At 38.1% G+C, this 21,907-nt stretch overlaps 1 protein-coding gene across 1 annotated transcript; it reads right to left on the bottom strand.

The window, feature by feature from the left end:
• Window positions 1-17,869: 17,869 nt before the first annotated feature.
• Window positions 17,870-21,522, bottom strand: LOC146931051 (phenylcoumaran benzylic ether reductase Pyrc5-like). Its single transcript, XM_085702546.1, has 5 exons — window positions 21,266-21,522; window positions 20,205-20,339; window positions 19,215-19,452; window positions 18,791-18,994; window positions 17,870-18,382 (listed from the first exon to the last, which is right to left on the bottom strand). Exons 1-5 carry the CDS (start codon window positions 21,452-21,454, stop codon window positions 18,156-18,158), a joined length of 993 nt encoding a protein of 330 aa, XP_085558672.1. The 5' UTR covers window positions 21,455-21,522; the 3' UTR covers window positions 17,870-18,155.
• Between the last annotated feature and the right edge of the window lie 385 nt (window positions 21,523-21,907).

Below are 21,907 nucleotides of genomic sequence, written 5' to 3'. Positions count from 1 at the left end.
TTTGTAAAAAATGATTGGTGAATGAATGAATTGACCCTTTGACCAATTTATAGGCTAAGTCATTGACCTTGGACCAATAGGATAGAGACATGTGGCACTAGACTTGTAACAAACTCTTAAGAACCAATAACATTTGGACACATGGCACTTGGACTCTAACAAACTTAAAAGGGATTAAAACGTAAATAACAAAAGTGCGCGGACTAAAATGAAAATTAAAACTAAAATTGAATTGAAAAAGTAAATTGAAAATTAACGTAAAATCAGACGATTAAAAACAACAAAGCAGATTAAAACGAATCAGAAATATTATGTGAAATGACCAAAACGCCCCTAGGGACTAAAATGACTCGAAACGACTCAAATGCAATTTAAAAAATGATTTTTAACAAGGGATTAAAGCAAGAGTTTATTCAAACAAATTAAAAGACTCAGAGACAAATTCTAGAATTTAAACAGGGTTTTAACGCATGAAAAGACTAAAATGCCCCTAGGGGCAAAACTGACTCGAAATGATTTCAAATGCAATTTTTAAAATGGATTTTGACATAGAGTGAAACAAAGACTTATTCAAACTGCTTGAAAAGACTCAAACAAAATTTTAAAAGACTGAAAGAACTTTTGACATAGGAAATGACTAAAATGCCCTTTTTCATGAATTTTGCAAATAACATTGAAATAAAATGCAGAGAAAGATGCAATTAATCAGAGACATATCAAATGACTTATAATGCAAGAAAAGAAGAATTGAACAAGTATTTTTAGGTCCAAAATTAGGGTATAACAGCTGCCCCTATTTAAGTTTCTTTGTCCGGGGAGTCAAGAGACGAAGTCTTAGAATTGACGGGACGAAGATACTTAAATATTAACATTTGCACTGCTTTTGGACATAAAAATACGCTTTCAGATTTTCAAAAACATGAATGCCATGCAACATTTCATTTATGAATGCAAGACAATCGAACCGGAATCTACGGGCTGTGTCACACCACCAAGGGATTTATAGACATCAAGGTAGAAAGAACGGGCAACGAATAGACAGGTACAAGCTGTTCTTTGGATCGAACTTGCCACTTGACCGAGAGATACAAACAAGAGACGGGTACAAGCTGTTCTTTGGATCGAACTTGCCACTTGACCGAGAGATACAAACAAGAGACGGGTACAAGCTGTTCTTTGGATCGAACTTGCCGTTTGACCAGAAACATAGACATATAAGCAGGTACAAGTGGTTCTTTTTGAATTGAACCTTGCACTTGACCAGTAATCAAGATACAAATTGAAAGTCTGGTTTAACAAGATACCAATTGAGGGTAAATTGTTATTGACTTGATTTGAAAATAGACATGACCATTTTTGTTGGCCCAAAAGTAAATTGACATTGATTTGAATTGAATTGAAAGTTGACTTTGACATTGACATTGACATTGGCTTGGAAATTGACATTGACATTGGATTGGCATTGACATTGACATTGACATTGACATTGGCATTTGACATTGACATTGACATTGACATTGACATTGACATTGACATTGGCATTTGACATTAACATTGACATTGACATTGGCATTGGATATTGACATTTGACATTGACATTGACATTGACATTGAATATTGACATTTGACATTGACATTGACATTGACATTGGATAATTGACATTAACATTGACATTGGCATTGACATTGACATTGACATTGGCATTGACATTTGACATTAACATTGACATTGACATTGACATTGACATTGGATAATTGGCATTAACATTGACATTGACATTGACATTTGACAGCTGACAGTTGGATATACAACATGTATGTATGGTATAGCAAGATTTTTGGATGTATGAGCACATAAAATGCATGATTATGCATGTATGAATGCTTGAAATGCATGATTGGTTTGTAACTTGGCAGAGAAGTTTCACCAAGGCAGACAAGACATTGGAAGATTGGGCACGTAGTGGCTCGTGCTGCAACATATTCACAGGGGGAAAACCTCTTTGGAGAGACCGTCGTTGAGAGACGTATCGAAACCATGGCTGAGGGCAATAAAACTTGTAAAGGAGGACCCTTGGAAGGTTCTTGGACACAGTTCGCCGTTGCTAGGCGTGTCAGTGCTGGGTAAACATTGGATGCTCGCATCTGTGGTCAATGCTTTTTTCAATATTTCATTCTTTCATTTTTCATTTTCAAACCCCATTTTTGCCTGAATCGCCCTTTCGGGTTTTCGATTCACCGGGGAGTAAAGATTCTTTTCATTGCCCCATTTTTGCCTGAATTGCCTTCATAGGTTGTCAATCAGCGGGGTGCTCATTTTTGCCTAAGCCGCCCTTTCGGGTTTTCAACTTAGCGAGCTTTTTATTTTCATTTTTTCATTTTTTCATTTTCATTCTGTTTTTTCATTCTTGCCATTGACCACAGATCATCCTGGGGAGTAACCTGCTTGTAACATGTATTGGAATAGACATTGACATTCATTCATTCATGCATGTTTCATTGAAATGTACCCTGTTGCTCAGGTTTGCTTTCAAAATAGACAGAAAAAGATTTTTCAATTTTCAAAAGATGTTTGTTTCAGACATTGACATTATCAAATAGAAAGAAAGTATTTTGTATATAGCATTGAAAGTAGAAAGAAAAGTAGAGTTTCAAACAAAAGCACAGGCTCAAATTGATGTCTAAGAGTGAAAGTCAGCCAAGGGCATGACTTCACGGACTTACAAAGCTTGGAAAATGGTAATTTTATTGGTTGGTGATACATTGAACACGATGACCGCTACATTTCATAGAAATTTTGAATTCACAAGTACAGAAGCCTCTGACGAAGATGATCATTGACAGTTGCAGATGCCCCAAGGGGTGACGGTAATTTGCCAGATATAGTTACTTGTCTTTTATCAACCTCATTTTTGCATGAACCGCCCTTTCGGGTTTTCGGCTCATCGAGGCGCTCATTTTTGCCTGAGTTGCGTACAATCTCAGCGAGCTCTTTCATATTCATTTTTTGTCCCTAACTTTTGCCTGGATCGCCCTTTCGGGTTTTCGATCCACCGGGAAGCGCATTTTTGCCTAGGCCGCCCTTTCGGGTTTTCGACCTACCACGCTGTTCTTTTCTTTCTAGACAAAGTATTTCTTGACTATATCGGCATTAACGGGATTTGGAAGCTCAACACCATCCATGTGTGTAAGAATCAAAGCACCACCAGAGAAAGCCTTCTTGACAACATAAGGACCTTCATAGTTAGGTGTCCACTTGCCCCTTGGGTCGGGTTGCTGGCTTATCCTTCTCTTCAATACAAGTTCGCCTTCCTTGAATTCTCGAGGTCGGACTTTCTTGTCAAAGGCATTCTTCATTCGCACTTGATACAACTGTCCATGAGTCATAGCATCCATACGTTTCTCTTCAATCAGATTCAATTGATCGTACCGACTTTGACTCCATTCAGCCTCAGTTAACTTTGCTTCCATGATTACTCGAAGAGATGGAATCTCCACTTCCAGAGGGAGAACTGCTTCCATACCATATACAAGAGAGAAAGGAGTTGCCCCGGTTGAACTGCGCACTGTAGTACGGTAACCATGCAAGGCAAATGGCAGCATCTCATGCCAGTCCTTGTAAGTAGTAACCATCTTCTGAACAATCTTCTTGATGTTCTTGTTAGCGGCCTCAACTGCACCATTCATCTGAGGTCTATAAGGAGAAGAGTTGTGATGTTCGATTTTGAATTCTTCACATAAAGCTTGCATCATGCTATTGTTCAGATTGGAACCATTGTCAGTGATGATTTTGTTGGGAACACCATATCGACAGATGATGTTATTCTTGATAAACTTGACAACCACTTGTTTGGTCACATTGGCATAGGAAGCAGCTTCAACCCACTTGGTGAAATAGTCAATTGCCACTAGGATGAAACGATGTCCGTTGGAAGCCTTCGGTTCGATTCTCCCGATCATGTCAATGCCCCACATAGAGAAAGGCCATGGGGAAGAAATAACATTGAGAGCATGTGGAGGCACATGAATCTTGTCAGCATAAATTTGACATTTGTGGCATCTCTTAGCATGTTTGTGGCAGTCACGCTCCATAGTTATCCAGTAATAGCCAGCTCTTAACAGTTTCCTTGACATGGTGTGACCCGGAGCATGGGTCCCAAAGGTACCATCATGTACGTCATGCATCAATTTCTCAGCTTCTGGTTTGTCAACACATCTCAACAAGACCATGTCATAGTTCCTCTTGTATAGGATTTCTCCGTCCAGAAGGAATTTACTAGCCCATCGTCTCAAAGTCTTTTTATCCCTATTGGAAGCACCAGGTGGATATTCACGATTCTGCAAGAATTGCTTGATGTTGTAATACCAAGGCTTTTTATCATTCACAACCTCATCAGCCTGATCTGGCATATTTTCAATAGTAAACACATGAGCGGGTCTATCAAGACGTTGCACTTTGATTACAGGCACATCATTCCAGTGGTTGACACGAAACATAGAAGACAGAGTAGCAAGAGCATCAGCCATCTGATTTTCATCCCGAGGGATATGGTGCAGCTCAACCTTTGTAAAGTATGTCAACAGACGTCTTGCATAGTCACGGTAAGGGATCAGCTTCTCATGATGAGTCTCCCATTCACCCTTTATCTGATTAATAACAAGTGCAGAATCTCCATAGATGTCAAGGTGCTTAATTCTCAGATCAAGGGCTTCTTCAATGCCCAAGATGCATGCTTCATATTCAGCTATGTTGTTTGTGCATTCAAAAGTTATTCGAGCGGTGAAAGGAATGTGGTGCCCCTGTGGAGTTACAATGATGGCCCCAATTCCTTTACCATAAACATTAACAGCACCATCAAACACTAAGCCCCATTTACTATTGGGATCTGGCCCTTCATTGATCAGTGGCTCTTCACAATCTTTTGCCTTTAGATACATAACTTCTTCATCAGGGAAATCAAACTTAATTGGCTGGTAATCATCAAGAGGCTGACAAGCAAGATGCTCAGCAAGGGTACTTCCCTTGATTGCTTTCTGAGCTTTGTACACAATATCATATTCAGACAACAACATTTGCCATCGTGCAATCTTTCCCGTAACAGCAGGCTTTTCAAAGATGTACTTGATTGGATCCATTCGGGATACCAACCAGGTTGTATGATTCACCATATAATGACGCAGGCGTTTGGCAGCCCAAGCTAAAGGACAACAAGTCTTTTCAAGCATTGTATACCGAGTCTCACAGTCGGTGAACTTCTTGCTCAGATAGTAGATAACATGCTCTTTCTTACCAGTCTCATCTTGTTGACCGAGAACACAACCCACTGAATCATCTAAAACTGACAGATACATGATCAAAGGCCTTCCTTCCACTGGCGGGACAAGGATAGGTGGTTCCAACAGGTATTCCTTAATGCTATCAAAAGCTTCCTGACATTCAACATTCCATACAACAGGCTGGTTCTTTCTGAGCAATTTGAAAATTGGTCCACAAGTAGTAGTCATATGAGATATGAATCTTGAAATATAGTTCAGACGTCCGAGGAAACCTCTGACTTGCTTTTCAGTTTGAGGGGCCGGCATCTCTCTGATGGCTCGGACTTTGTCAGGGTCAACTTCAATGCCTCTCTGGCTGACAATGAAGCCTAGAAACTTTCCAGATCTTACACCAAATGTGCACTTGTTCGGATTCAACCGCAGCTTGTACTTTCTCAATCTTTCAAACATCTTTTTCAAATACACAACATGCTGCTCTTCATCACTTGACTTCACAATCATATCATCAACTTATACTTCAATCTCTTTGTGAATCATATCATGAAACAGAGTTGTCATACCTCTTTGATAGGTAGCACCAGCATTTATCAAGCCAAACGGCATCACTTTATAACAGAACGTTCCCCACGGAGTGATGAAGGACGTCTTTTCTCTATCTTCAGGAGACATTCGTATCTGATTATAACCAGGGAAACCATCCATGAAAGAGAACACTTTGGATTGAGCAGTACTGTCGACAAGCACATCAATATGAGGCAGTGGGAAGTTATCTTTTGGACTGGCTTTGTTCAGATCTCTGTAATCAACACACATTCGAACTTTCCCATCTTTCTTTGGTACTGGTACGATGTTGGCAATCCACTCAGGATATTCAGCTGTCATGAGGAAACCCGCATCAATTTGCTTTTGTACTTCAGCCTTGATCTTAAGAGCCATGTCTGGACGAGACCTTCTCAATTTCTGTTTGACAGGAGGACATTCAGGTCTTGTCGGTATCCGATGTTCCACAATCTGGGGATCTAGACCCGGCATATCTTCATAGGACCATGCAAAGACATCTGGATAATCATGGAGAAGCTGAATGATCTTCTTTTTCACTTCTGGCTCGAGGGCAGCACCGATCTTGATCTCTCGCTTGTTCTCTTCAGTACCCAGGTTGATAAGCTCAATCTCTTCCTGGTGAGGCTGAATGGCTCTTCTTTCTTGCTCAAGCAATCGAGTGATCTCATACGGTATCTCTTCATCATCATCATCCTCATCTTCAGCTTCATATACAGGGAATTCAAAATTTGGAGGAACCATAGGGTCACTGTGTTCAACGGGTTTATTATGGTTCAATCTGCATAATATGATTGGAATGATTTTTAGGAAAAATGTCTTCTATGCAGATTTTTGAAATTAATAAGAAAATAACAAATGTTTTGGTTTTTTCTGGCATTACCATTATTTCCAAGGAAAAGGCACTAAAAGTAAAAAACAAAGAGTCGTGAGAAAAACGACAACTTTTATTGAAAACGGCAATGCCGAAACAAACACGCCCTTACAATGATATCACTTTCGCCTTGGGCAGAGCGAAAGGATTGTTATTTTGAAAACAAAGAAAAACATGAGCAACAAGACACATTACATGGGAGCATGCATGACTAAAGGAACGTCAATGACCTCCTAATTTCTCACAGTGCCTCCTGGTATAACAAATGTAGGCACGTGGCTTCTTTCAGCAGCATCTTCGGCAATAACATTGATGAACCCAGCACTGTAGAAAGCTCCAGTTGAAACACCAGAGGTTGGAGAGAATCCAAGGCCCTCTTTACGCTTATTTTCCAAGATCTGAATCACTTTGCCCCAGCCAGCAGCTTGCCCTGCTTGGACAGCCTTCTGGGCATCCTTTAATGAAGCCATGCTAGCACCAGCCCTCCGGGGTTCTGCGCCCTCAACGGTCAATCCTTGAAACGACGTCCCTTCAGCGGACCCTGCTTCAACACAAGAGAAAGATGATACTTGGCTAACTAGATATGCTTCTTCACCATGCACAGTGACGATCTTACCATTCCTCATGAACTTGAGCTTCTGATGCAACGTAGAAGTTACTGCTCCAGCGTCATGGATCCACGGTCTTCCGAGGAGACAGCTGTAAGAAGCGTTGATGTCCATGACTTGGAATGTGATTTGAAATGTCTCAGGGCCAATGGTGATTGGCAAGTCTACCTCCCCGAGAACATCCTTGCGGGACCCATCAAAAGCTTTAACCAGGTAGCTGCTACCCCTCAGAGAAATTCCATGATGGCTCAATTGCCTCAGTGTGGATTCAGGCATTACGTTTAGAGACGATCCAGTGTCCACCAACACATTGGATATCATATCAGACTTGCAGTGCACCGAGATGTGCAGAGCCAAGTTGTGGTGTTTCCCTGCTTCGGGGAGTTCATCGTCACCGAATCCCAAGCTATTGCAAGCGGTAATATTACCCACTATTCCATTGAATTGCTCCACAGAGACTTCATGATCAACAAAGGCCTGCTCCAGTATCTTCATCAATACCTTCCTGTGAGCTTCTGAGCTCATGAGCAGAGACAGGATGGATATCTTTGACGGAGTTTGCAACAATTGGTCAACAATCTTATAGTCGCTCTTCTTAATAAGCCTCAAGATTTCATCCAGGTTAGACTCGTCAATAGATTGGCTTGATGGGCCGGGGTTCTTATCAACAGGAGGGGCGACTGGTGGAGTTATTGTGGCAATGGGTGTAACCACCTTCTTTTGAAACAAGGGTGGACGGACTTTTCCGCTTCTCAGAGTTGTAACTTCACTGGCAACATTGTCAACTGTAGCTGGGGATACCAGAGGCACTTCTACTCCATTCTCAATCATGGTTGCACTGTACTTGTAAGGAATTGCTTTGGTAGAGGTATAAGATACCGGACCAGGTAACCTGATCACCAAAGGCTCAACATTTCTCGTCTGAGATACACTTTCAACAGGGGAGTCATGGAACACTGGCACAATCACACATACATCACTGGCAATCAAGTGCTTGTCATCCATCAGGCTCTGGATATCACCTTGCACCACACAACAGCCCATGGGATTTTGCAGACATTCTGAACAAGAATCATGATCATGTTTGAACAAAGAAGCCTGGCATAGCTTGACATGTAACGGTACCAAGGGAGTAACAACATTGCGGACATCCAGCACGGGATCCTCTTGAGGAACAGGGACCCTTTCAAAAGCCTCAATCATATTAACAGCAGCATGGTTTGGAAGCGGGTTGTCAAGAACATGAGGAGCACTATTCTCAAAAGTCAACCGTCCCTTTTCTATTAGGTCTTTCACAATATATTTCAGAGCAAGGCAACCCTCAACATCGTGGCCCTGAGCACCCTGATGGAATGCACATGTTAGATCCTGTCGGAACCTGGGAGGCAATGGATTAGGCGGAGGCTTGCCTGGTCTAGTGGCACAGTGTCCCTTGGCCAGTAGAGTTGGGAGCAGCTCACCATACCGCATTGGTATTGGTGGAAAAGCAGGTCTGGGTCGGGGACCCTGTTGTTGCTGCTGCTGTTGAGCAGGAGGCTGTTGTTGTACTTGTTGGGCAATGGCGTTAACGGGCACTGGTGGTTGACCCGGTGGCAGAGGATATTGCTGGTAGAATGGTGGGAAGAAAGGATGCTGAGAGTACTGCATGTAGTGATAGGGCATAGGTAATTGTGTAGCAGCTGCAGATGGGTTACCAGACACCATCCCTACATCAGATTCTTTCTTCTTATGATGACCATTACCATACTTCTTTGGTGCACTGGTTGAAGATTCACCTTTCTCGAGGACAATAATACCTTCTCGGACAGCCTCCTCTAGACGAGTTCCCATTGTAACCATATCAGAGAAGTTGTTTGGGGCAGAGACTATCATTCTCTCCTTATATTCCTTCTTCAGAGTCTTCAGGAATGTCTGTGTTAACTCTTCCTCATCAAGTCGAGGAGAAACACGGGCAGCTGCCCCCCTCCATCTTTGAGCATATTCTCGGAAGGTTTCATCTGATTTCTGAGACAAGGCTTTAAGAGAGTCTCTATTTGGCCTCAGACGGGTATTGAATTCATATTGACTCTCAAAAGCAGCAGCCAGATCCTCAAAAGTATGGATGTTGTCTTTGCTCAAACCAGTGTACCAATCTGCTGCATCGTCTGTCAAGCTACTCTGGAAGCAGTGGATCATCAGTGCATCATTGTCTGCGTAATTTGCCATCTTTCGGACGTACCGGATGACATGGTTGTGTGGACAAGAAGTTCCATTGTATTTGTCAAATTCTGGCTCATTGAATTTCTTAGGAACCTCAAATCGGGATACCAAGCATAGATCACGAGCTTTAGCAGGAGCACCATTGCTTCCCCGGCTAGCTTTGACTTCACGGAGTTCTCCAGCCAACTCCCTCAACTGTCTTTTCATAGCCTCCATTGCGGGATCTTGTCCACGCGGAGTATCAACATCAATCACCTGTTGCACAGTGTGTACAATAGGGTCGGTAACAACAGTAGTCACCTGGGGCATAGTAGTGGATACGGGAATCTGTCCTTGACCAGCAAAACCAGAGACACCAGCAGCAGTATTAGGAGAGTAGTAAGCTGAGAGGCCATAAGGACGGCCGTTGGGCATAACAAACCGAGCATCAGTAGCCACAGTAGCCAGTGGGATAGATGGAATTGTTTCAGTAGTAGCTGGAATAGATGTGGCTGGTTGTTCCTGTGCGGCCATCATAGTGGACATAGCATCGTGAGCCTTAGCCAAGTCTTCTCTCATAGCAGCCAATTCGGCACGGAGCTGAGCATTTTCTTCTTCAAAGTTAGCCATGATTCTTCTCTTGTAAAATCTTGTTTGATGAATTCTATCTGGTTGATACACTTTGCGAGCACGAGCCACTTTTCAGACTGCGGCGGACAAAACCAGGAGGCAATAAGCACGAGAGAAGCTTTTTGTGACCAATGAATGCATATGATGCATGAAATGTGTAAATGCATGCGAAAAGATTCTTTTTATGTGTTATCGAAGGGTTTTAAACAAACTAGAAATTTGTAAACATTACTAAACAACAATTAACATAAACGGGAACAAACAACCAACATATAGTTTTACAAGACGATTCCCTTTGAAATGCTAAGCCAAGGGATAGACTTTGAAATGTAAATCAACATAAACAACTGGAAGTAACAACAGGAAAAGAAATCCTCAAGCATAGGAAGTGGAAGCATCATCCTCAGACTCAGACTCATAGCTACAGTATCGTGCATAGAAGTCACGGGCACCCCTAGCCCTCTTGGAGTCCCTCATAAGCATCCTATCTTTCTCTTCAATCTCTCTCTTAGCCTTAGCTAACTCCTTCTTCAGTGTCAAGACCTCATGAGTCTGCTGCTCACCCTTTCCATCCAAAGTCATGATCAAGTTCTCAGCCTCATAGTATCTAGCCCTCCACTGATGCTTCTCCCGACTCTCCATAGCTAGATGCTCCTGATACATCTCCTGGGTAGGTGGGAGTAGAGGCAAAGGCATGGTAGGAACAGATGCAGACACATATCTCATAGAGGGGTAAGGCATACCAATCTCCTCAGCTTGGTTTATCACCCACTGTGTATAGGCCTCATGAGCAACACCGGACCTTACACCCATGTGCTTCACCTCTTTCTTCCGAAGCTTAGTCCAAGCATCCATGAAATCCTCTTTAATTCCCGTGGGAGCACTGGAGTAGTGAAAGAAGTAAGGAGCTGTAGCAAGATTGATGGGCTTATCTTTCATCGGGAAACCAAATTGTCGCAAAGCAAGCCCCGGGTTATAGTTGATTCCACCCCGGGTACCAAGAAGAGGTACATTAAGAAACTTTCCACCGCCAAAGATAATTTCCTTAACCCTAGAAGCGGGAGTGAGCCAAACCACTTCATTAGGAGTGAGAGCCATAATCCTCTGTGAAATAGACCAATTCCTCGGATTGTCGTGGAAAGACTGCGGAAGGTGCGAAATAAACCACCTATAGAGGAGAGGCACGCAACAAAGAATGTATCCACGACCTTTGTCGGAACGATCGTGAATAGCATGGTATGTGTCAGCTAGCAAAGTAGGAACCGGATTCTTGGAGTGGAAGATCATAATAGCATTCATGTCCACGAAGCCATCAAGATTCGGAAAGAGAATAAGCCCATAGATGAGAAGTGCAAGAATAGCCTCAAGAGTGTCCTGACAAGTGGTATTGGGGTTGGCTTTCCCAAGAAGATACTCTGAAGTGAACCCTCGGATGCGTGCCTTAGTGATAAGATTCTTGGAGACATCGGTGGTCTTGAGATAGAGATCCTTAGCAATAACCAATGGAGTAGGAGGATTTTCAGGTCCTGAGAAAGGTATCCCCTTAGCAATAGATAAACCCATCAAGGAAGAATAAGCCTCTAGAGTAGGCACCAACTGAAAGTCTGGGAAAGTGAAGCACCGATACCCCGGATCATAGAATTGCACTAGAGTGTGCACAAGCTTCTCGTCCACATTAGTATGGAGAATAGGAAGTAAGGCCCCGTAACGACGTCGGAAACCAGTCGGATCCTCAATCTTGAGTGCCAAATCTCTCAAACTAGCCAAATCCACTTCCTTGAACTTGTAGGACTTAGTCATCTTCATCCCTACAATGTTTACAAATTCAATTTGTCTAAGCCCTTCTATAACAATGCATGGAAAAAGTTTATGCATGTATGCATGTATGCATGAATGCATGATTATGTTCAAGTTCGGAGAAAACATGGTGGGTTGAAGTTCAAAGTCGAGGAGTCATGGGTGGACACGGTGTCTGGTGAATCTAGGGTTTTAGGAGATAGTAACCGGGTTCTAAAAAGGTTCCCAAGTTGCAACCTCTCCGACGTATATCACGGTGTCACGAGACAACACTCGCTCCATGATTATCCGTGGAAGGTCTAACTTGAGTGTAGCATCGCGTGACGACTAAAACTCGAGACAACACTCGGTTTAGCCTCCGCACTACGTCCTAGAAAAATGGCCATGGATGGGTTTGGTTATCTACGGTTCATAGCGTCATAGAACAATTAGAAGTGAAGTGCCTAAACGCGACAACACGCTCCGACAACATCACCCCCAAAATGCCTCAGCTATGTGGGATTGATCGCATAATCCAAAACACGAGGCAACCCCCGGAATGAATTGTCGATTATATCCCTCCTAAATCCTAAGTTCACTCAGCCCGGGTGCAGGACTTTTGATATTCTCACCCCACACGTTTGCAAGAAATTAAACATTTATTCACATAGGAAAGCAAGTAAAGGAAGCAAGTAAAAATGAAAGCGCAAGCGTGGAAATAAAGACTAGGCGTAACTCTCGAATCTCCCCAGTGAAGTCGCCAGCTGTTTTATCTTGGTTTTCGGGTGTCAAACATTGATTACGTTTGAACCTTTTAACCGGTGATATCTTATTTTTTCTTGGGAAGGGAAAAAGTAAGCAAAACCCTTGAGAATCGAGGTCCGGGAGTTGTTTTCGCTATGGGAAGGTGTTAGGCACCCATAACGACTATAGTATCCTATAGGAACCGTCTTTAATTTCTACGCGCGCGCTTTATTTTTAAATGCTATTTTGAAATGATATTTACACCTAAGAGTTACTAAATGAAGAATTGGAGGGAGAAAAATGTTTTTGGATTTTTATTTTAGTTGAATTGAAGGAATTTTGTTCCTTGCCTACGTACCCGTTTAAGGGATCAAATCCACCGTAGTTCTCTTCCAAAAAATGTTTTTGTTTTTGTTGGTTGATTTTAAGTTTGAAAATGGAAACTTTGAAGAATAGAAAGAGGCCTCAAGGGCATGAGATTAAGGAAAAAGTGGGGTTTGATTAGTGATTTGCAAAAGAAGTCAAAGTTTGATTAAAGTTCATTGAAATTTGATTAAGAAAAAGAAAAGGAAAATACAATGGGATTTTGATCCCAAGGTTTATTATGAAAAAAAGGTTTGAGTGAAGTTGGTTCATATTTTTTGGAAAGTTGATTTTTCTAAGTATGAGTCCTAGGCATTCATCTAAACATACAATCCTAAGCATACATCTAAACATGCATATTCTAGCTACATTATAGTGATGTGTGTGCATGTGTCGGTGCTTGTGTCGGTGTACATCATTAGAGTCCATTGTCCTTATTACATCATGCCCTAGTTACATTCTATGGCCTCTTTGCCAAGAAATTAAAAGGCATAAGGAAGGAATATTACAAAATTTCCTAAGTATTACATTCTAAGCCTTGGTACAAATTAAATTGCAAGAAGATAAAGGTGAATATGAGATGAGATGGGAATGCTTATGAAATGATAAACAAAATGGTTAGTAGCATAATATGTAACATGGTAAAAAGATGTAATCAAGTAAACATCACAAAACTTCAAGATACACCAAAACAAAGGCAAAACATACCCAAAACTTGACCACAAAAGCAAAGCCAATTCATCACTCCTAACCCTCATATTTCAATCAATTTTTAAAGGTTCCATTTCAATTTTAACCATGAGGATTAGAGAGAAGCATTAAACTAAGCAATTATGAAGCACTTTTAGGCCTATTTTGCACTTTTATTCCACATAGAGTTATTCCCATGACTTATAACACAAGGAACTAACAAATCACACTCCAAAACAGTAAGGAACAACTCTAAATCAGGGGTATACACATTGCAAACTCTCACACTAAGGACCAATATACCATAGCAAGACTTTGGGATCAAGAACATGCGAAATTTTTACAAGAAATTATCAAAAAGTAACACAAGGCCACAAGAAGTCTCCCTATATATTTTTATCAATTTTCAACATATCAAAACATCATGAGAAACCAATTTCAAGCATCAAAAATAATGGCGGGAGAGTTCACTAGTTTTAGAAGTTTTTTAACAAGGTTTTTTCAACAAAATTGAAAAGAAAATGAATTAACGCAAGACAAAAAGTTTTCACATATATTTTCCAGTACTAACATGCAAGAATCATCAAGAATCAACAAAAAATATCAAAAGGAAAATAATATGCATTTTTTGGAATCGTTTGTAGAGATTTTAAAACTCACAGTAGTGTAAACAGCAAACAATGGTGTCAAGATAGCAAGGAAACTAGTACAAAATGAGACTACAAGTTAAACAAAGCCCAGGCCCATATACACAATTATTGGCATCACATAAAACAATTCTAGCAAGAACAAAAACACGTTGAACACAACACAGACCTCTCTTTCTCATCTTCTTCTTCGCGTGGACTCCCTCTCATCTCTCTATAAGCTTCGCCGGCGCCGGTTGTCTTCTCCGATGAGCCAGGAGATTTCCGGCGCCAGAACCTTGAAATACAATCGCCTCACAACGAGAAACAAACCACTACACTCGGATTACTCTCCCTTTTTCGATTCGACACTAATTTTCACGGATTCAAACTCGGAACACTCAAACACATGGATATTGACAGAGAAAGGAATTCGAAAGAACTTCTTACCTTTCCCGTTTGCAATTTGCTCCGGATTTTGTTCGTGATTCCAATTCCTTCTTTCTTCTCTGTCGCGAACTGAAATGCGTCGGCTTGGTTCCGTTCTTGATCTTGAACCTGGAGTAGGCTAATTCGTTCTTGCTGTTGTTGTTGAAATTCGTTCTTGCTGTTCCGTTTGATCTGAAAACGTTTGTTTGTGGTGAAGCTTGCGGTGCCGTCGAGGAATGGACTTGGACGAGTTTTGTATCGAATTCGGTTGTGAATTGAAGGAGAAGCGTTCGCTGTTTGGTGCGAATGATATTGTGATGAGAAATGCGAATTGAAGATTGATGATGGAGATTGAAGGATGATGATGATGATGATGAATACGTGAGGATGAGGGCGATGATTGAATGCAGATTTTGATGTTGTTGGAGGTGGTTAGTGATGAATATTGGTGGAGTTGTGGTGGTTTTGTGGTGGTTTAGGTTGGTTAGGGTGGTGGTTGAAGGTGAGAAGAGTTAGTTAGGGAGGAGGAGTGGTGGAGAAAGAGGTTGTTAGAGGTTGTTATGGTGGTGGTAATTAGCCACGTGAGAGAAAGAAAAGAGGAAAAAAAATGAAAAAGTTTTTGTGATTTTTTGTGGAATTTGTAAAAAATGATTGGTGAATGAATGAATTGACCCTTTGACCAATTTATAGGCTAAGTCATTGACCTTGGACCAATAGGATAGAGACATGTGGCACTAGACTTGTAACAAACTCTTAAGAACCAATAACATTTGGACACATGGCACTTGGACTCTAACAAACTTAAAAGGGATTAAAACGTAAATAACAAAAGTGCGCGGACTAAAATGAAAATTAAAACTAAAATTGAATTGAAAAAGTAAATTGAAAATTAATGTAAAATGAGACGATTAAAAACAACAAAGCAGATTAAAACGAATCAGAAATATTATGTGAAATGACCAAAACGCCCCTAGGGACTAAAATGACTCGAAACGACTCAAATGCAATTTAAAAAATGATTTTTAACAAGGGATTAAAGCAAGAGTTTATTCAAACAAATTAAAAGACTCAGAGACAAATTCTAGAATTTAAACAGGGTTTTAACGCATGAAAAGACTAAAATGCCCCTAGGTGCAAAACTGACTCGAAATGACTTCAAATGCAATTTTTAAAATGGATTTTGACATAGAGTGAAACAAAGACTTATTCAAACTGCTTGAAAAGACTCAAAAAAAATTTTAAAAGACTGAAAGAACTTTTGACATAGGAAATGACTAAAATGCCCTTTTTCATGAATTTTGCAAATAACATTGAAATAAAATGCAGAGAAAGATGCAATTAATCAGAGACATATCAAATGACTTATAATGCAAGAAAAGAAGAATTGAACAAGTATTTTTAGGTCCAAAATTAGGGTATAACAACAGTATGAATGCACTATAGCATAGTAGAACTTTGGATGGCCGACGAAAGTACTCCTGGTTGAAGGGTTCCGGTTCGGAGGAGGTTGTTCTTCAGCACGGTGGAACACTTTCTCCGATTGGGAGAATTAAACATGCAAAAGAGGTTAACACTCCAATGTTCAAGTCAGTATGAGATTGAGTAGATAAAATATGGTAAAATGATCTTACCTTGAATGTGACACGAATTCACATTTTTATAGATGTTGATGTTAACCATTTCCTACAAACCCGACGCAAGACGCGGGAGGCCGTTGGAGGTTGCCTCAATGGTCTAGATTTGTTGAGGAGCACTCCTTAGCGCTGAGGCACACACGAGGTCTTATGAATGTCCTTAAACGACGACTTTTGGATTAATGATTCTTCATGTGTTTAGAAGGTGATATGAACTTTGGTCCACTCTGAAACACTTGCTTATCGTTGTTCGTCCATTAACTAACAAATTGCATAATGGTGAATATTTTCATGGTATGATTTTTTGATTTTCCTTGAAGATGTCCAAATATATTGGTTAGTAATCTTCAACCAAAACTAAAAATTAACCTTTCAACCAAAAAAAAACTAAAGAGTAGTGTCAATAACACTCTCTTTTCAATTCTCTCTCCAATATTCACTTTTTTATTAATTTAAATTATGGTGGGTCTCACACTTTAGAAATAAGTTTCACTTAAAGTTGTGGGTCATACATTCATTGATTTTACCAAATAAAAAATTGAGTATTGAAAAGAGAGTGTCCCTAACATTTCTCAGGAGTTAAAAATTAAGTGTAATATCAGTAAGGATAGGTATCAGCTAGCATTGTGCCGGAGCAATTACCGTAGTAAAATCCTTTTACCTTAACCTATAACGAACTCCACACCAACAATTTTATTTCCTCTACCACTTTAAAAACCTCAATATTTTCGCTGTTGAAGATAATCTTGTTCTTAGCTTTCCGCAAACACCATACATCAACAGACCAAATTGAAGTGAAATGAATTCTAGATACATTACCTAATTTCACCTGTCCATCCAATTGCTCCAGATACGCTTGCCCTCCAAAGTTGAAGGCACAATGAATATGGTCTCCACCTATCGCATTTCTTGCGAAAATGTTGACTTTAGTTAATCAATCCACCTTCCTCTATAAATTGATCAAATAGATCCATGCACGGTGCATAGACGTTCACAATCAACAAGGGAGAATATGGTTTGTAGCAAGGGTCATTAATTTAGTCCATATACTTGATTTAAATCTTAATATAGGGCATTCTTCATTGAATGACCTTGTTCATCATGATAAAGTTTAGATCACAAACTTGAGAGTAATGCTCCATTCAATGAAGAATAATGCTCTTTTTCATAATAATTAAAGAATACATGTAAGTTTCACTTTTTCATAATACTATAAGCCCTAAGCTTTCGAATCTAATTGGTTAGAATCTCGTTTTGATAACATATTATAAAATGATATATTATAAATAATAAAGATAGATAATTTATTGGACTTTTTAACACATTCACTACCAAACAATATTTTTGAGCAACTTGTTCAAAAGAATTACCTTTGTCATAATAGAGACGATTGTATGCATATGGGGAAGAGAAAAAAAAATATGTACTACACTTTTAAGCAAACAAAAAAGTAAAATCAGAACATCAAAGCTTCGATAAACATGCAACAAAATCAAGTACCTTTTTTTTATTTTATTTTTACAAAAAATCAGAGTACCTTTATTCATATATCATTGAGAAAACACGAGTCCTAATGATTTATTACTTGGACAACGAAATTTTACAACTCAAAACACATTCTTTTTCTATCTTAGACTATTTATTGATGGTACAATATAATAGTATTTTTTTAACAAGTATATGGTATGATTAAAAGACCTAGCAACCAATTCCCATAATAAAGAAATTGATAAGTAGCTCCTTAATTAAACAACATACTCTCACATTACTAATTGAAATTTTGTCCTTTGTTAAGAGATAATAACCAATTTAAGTAAAATGGGGTGCGATCATGATTTTCCTCAAAGTACTCATCCAAAGTGATATATTTGACATCAGGATAAAGTTCTGAAGCTTCTACTCCAATGGAGGGATCAATTTCATAGTTAGTGTGATCTCCATTCACATATCCAGCCAGACAAATTGCAAGGCCCATATTTACAGGATAAGGTGACTCTACAAAAACAACAAAACATACATCAAATTGTTTAGAAAACCTTATTATGCATATAATCTTAATTGTGAAGCATGAATATAGATACAGACATTGGACATGACAAGGACACTGACATATTGACATTGATAAAAATTTGAGAAAATTACATAATTTAGTGTAATTATATGTAATCGGTGTTGTGTCAATGTTAGATACAACACATGTCTCACACCGGGACACGCCTAATCTTAGGAGTGTTTGTGTTTCTCAAGACAAAGATCAAATTTCTCCTTGAATGAATAAATCAATACTCTTATGTTGAGAAAAATCAATCCTCAATTACTTGAAAAATTATTCTATGCAATTGTGTATACAAAAATATACATTCTTTTAACAAAAACTAAAATCATCTAAGACTAATAACTAACCTTGAATCATCTTCAGTACTTGCTTCTCTAGAATATAGATTTTTTTAAGATTATTATTTGTCTTCTTCTCCCAAAGAGATACTAGGTCATTGTATGACAATGTGTTCGTGGGAGGTCTAATATAGAGAATTTTGTTCAAGGTTCTTGGATCATCAATGGTTCTAATAGTGAAAGCTGCAACACTCTCTTCTGTATTGAAAACAGCTGTCAATAAAGAAAAAGTTAATTAGAATATATTTTCTCTTATCTTAAACAAATACAAGCAAACAGATAAATATATCTGTCTTTTAATATAAATAAAAAAAGTCAAATATATTTGATCTAAATTTAGACCGCATATATTTGACTTTTTGTTTATATCTAAAACCGAAGGGTGTGTGTGATAAGTAAATTTCTAATTTTAAAGGATATTTGTGCTTTTTACCTTTGGTATTTCCATCCCCAAGGATAATAACTGAATCTAATGGAAAAGTTGTGTCAATAAGTTGTGATTGAGTTGGTAGGAAATGTCGAGTGAGAAAGTTTGCAACCACATAGGTATGGGGAATTCCTTCATCCTCAATGGCCCTACGAAATTTGGCCTTTGTATCAAATACAGCCTTTCCTTCATTCACACCATGATTTCGGTCCACATCATTTCCAAATTCAGATGGAAAGAACCTCTGTATAGAAAAACAAATTATAACATGGCTTAAAATATTTTGTATTTACTTCGTATGTATTGTCAGTTTCAAAATATTTTACGTTATCGATTAATTATAACCATCATATTATTAAAAAATTTGATTTTATTCATTACTGCTTGAAAGTTATTCATTTGATTGATTGTAATTTATTGATAATGTAATATTAATTATTTTTTACATTAATAGTGTATACAAATTATATTTCAAATATTTTTCGCAAAGAACTATATATTTTAATAAGGTAGCAATTACAATCTGTTCAAATTATAAGATTCAATATATTGAGTTAAATAAGGTAGCAAAGAACTATATATTTTAATAAGGTAGCAATAACAATGATCTGTTTAAATTATAAAATTCAATATCTTATTTGAGATTAGATGTGTTACTTACCTGAAACCTCCAAGTTTAGTTTCATCTTGTCTCTTCTACGAAAATTCATACATATTTTTGGTACAACTTTTTATTTTTTCCAACTTTGATAATAAAATTTCAATTTTGCACATTTTAACAAATGTTTTTAGTTTAACAAATGTTTTAAATCATTTGTTAAAATTTTAAAAGAAATAATATTTATACAATCATTTTGTGATAATTTCTTGATAACTCTCTTTCATACTTACATCGTGTTTTAACTTTTTCTCTTAAACTCTTTATTATTTTTGACCGATAAAAGTAATAAAAAAGAATGTTATGCCAAAAATTGCAACAAAATAGTTGATATATACCTTAACATTTCCCGCCTCTTTAATAGCAGCAAGGATCTTATATTGATCAGATATGTGCTCATGATTCACTGATGAGATTACGATGTCCACTTGCTTTATCACCTTAACCAAACTCTGGTGGTCGTATATATCACCCTGTCAAAAAATCAACATCAATTATTAAGACCTACCAATAAATACCAAACAACGTATAACCCCATAACAACGTGTTATAAATCAATAATAATTATGAGGCTTTAATTCTAGTCTTGTTCAAAAAAAGAAAATTGTACATGTCAAGAGCACAGGCATATTTGTCAAAAAAAGAGAACAGACGTAAAAAATAAAACAACAACTGACTGTGACTAATATATTTTTTATCGAAAAAATTATAAACTTAAATCACTTCAACAAATAAGAAAGAGTTTAATACTTGTCAAAAAAAAAAAGAGTTTAATAGATATGCTCTATCGGTGTAACCAAAAAAAAGATATGCTCTATCGGTGTAAAATAATTTTGCATTAATATGTAATAGAATCAACTATTTATCTATGTATATATATTTGTGTGTATTTATTTTCTCAATTAGAAAATATATATTTTTTTAATCACTTTAGAAACACGGTCATCCGTGTAGATATCATTTAAACTAGATGTCGCCGGTAGATATCATTTACTAGTAAATTTACCGTTGACTGATATAATATTATTTATATATGAAAGTCCTTAGAAAAGTTCATGTGATTATTATCTTTAGTTATTATAGACTTAATAGTCAAAATATCATTAATATAAACTTGTATTTTGGTAAACAACGGACTTATATTTTATCAATAAATGATTTGCTCATCCTATCTTATTTTAGTCAACTAAATTTTTTATCTTATTTTAATCAACTAAAATTTTAGCTCTAGAATGATAATAAGTGGTTAATTTGGTGGTTTAGGAGGAGATATTGGGATTGAATTGAAGTGATAATGTGATAATGACTTATGAGTTTAACTCTCTCCATGAAAAGTACTGATAATATATTAAGCTTAAGCTTGACATTAAACTTGATTAGAATTCATAACATAACATACCAAAACTACGTTGACACCCAATGTATTGAAATTCTGGATGATGGATGACTTGTGTGGATCAGAAAGAGTTGAGCCTCGTACAAGAGCAAAAGTAGGGTAACCAGCTTTAATGCTAGCTTCAACAATGAACTTTCCCACGTAACCAGTTCCTCCTATTACAAGAATCTTTGTAGTTGCTCCAATAGCCATTGAAAAATTGCTGTATGACTTAAGAGAAAATAATTAGTGTTGTGTTTGTTGTGTTGTGTTGTGTGCATATAGCATATTATGGAATCAAGTTCTATAAATACTGGCACGTACCAACTACCAAGTAGAGGCAGTCAGAATAGTTAACCACGTTTCTACGGTGTGTGATGCTGACAGTGACATCATCATGGATTATTGTTTTTGTTTGAAAGAATGGTTTTTTGTTTTTGTTGACAATGGTGTATTTGAAAATAGTATAATATTGTAGACCCATGCATACTAGTAGTACGAATGTATGACACGATATTGAATTTTAATAATTAATATCAAAGTAGCATTTGAATTAACTTATCGAAAAAAAAAAAAAGAGGCAAGATTATTTTTGGATACAAGTGGAAAAGAAGAAGAAGAAAAAAAAGAAAACAAAAAGCTAACGCGCAACAAAAGATACGTCTA

Source organism: Medicago sativa, chromosome 4 (assembly GCF_051527215.1).
Source record: "Medicago sativa cultivar Bolivia chromosome 4, Bolivia_mono, whole genome shotgun sequence".
In the NCBI taxonomy this organism is placed as follows: Eukaryota; Viridiplantae; Streptophyta; class Magnoliopsida; order Fabales; family Fabaceae; genus Medicago; species Medicago sativa.
Note: the sequence above shows the minus strand (reverse complement) of the source record. Positions and strands in the feature narration are given on the sequence as shown.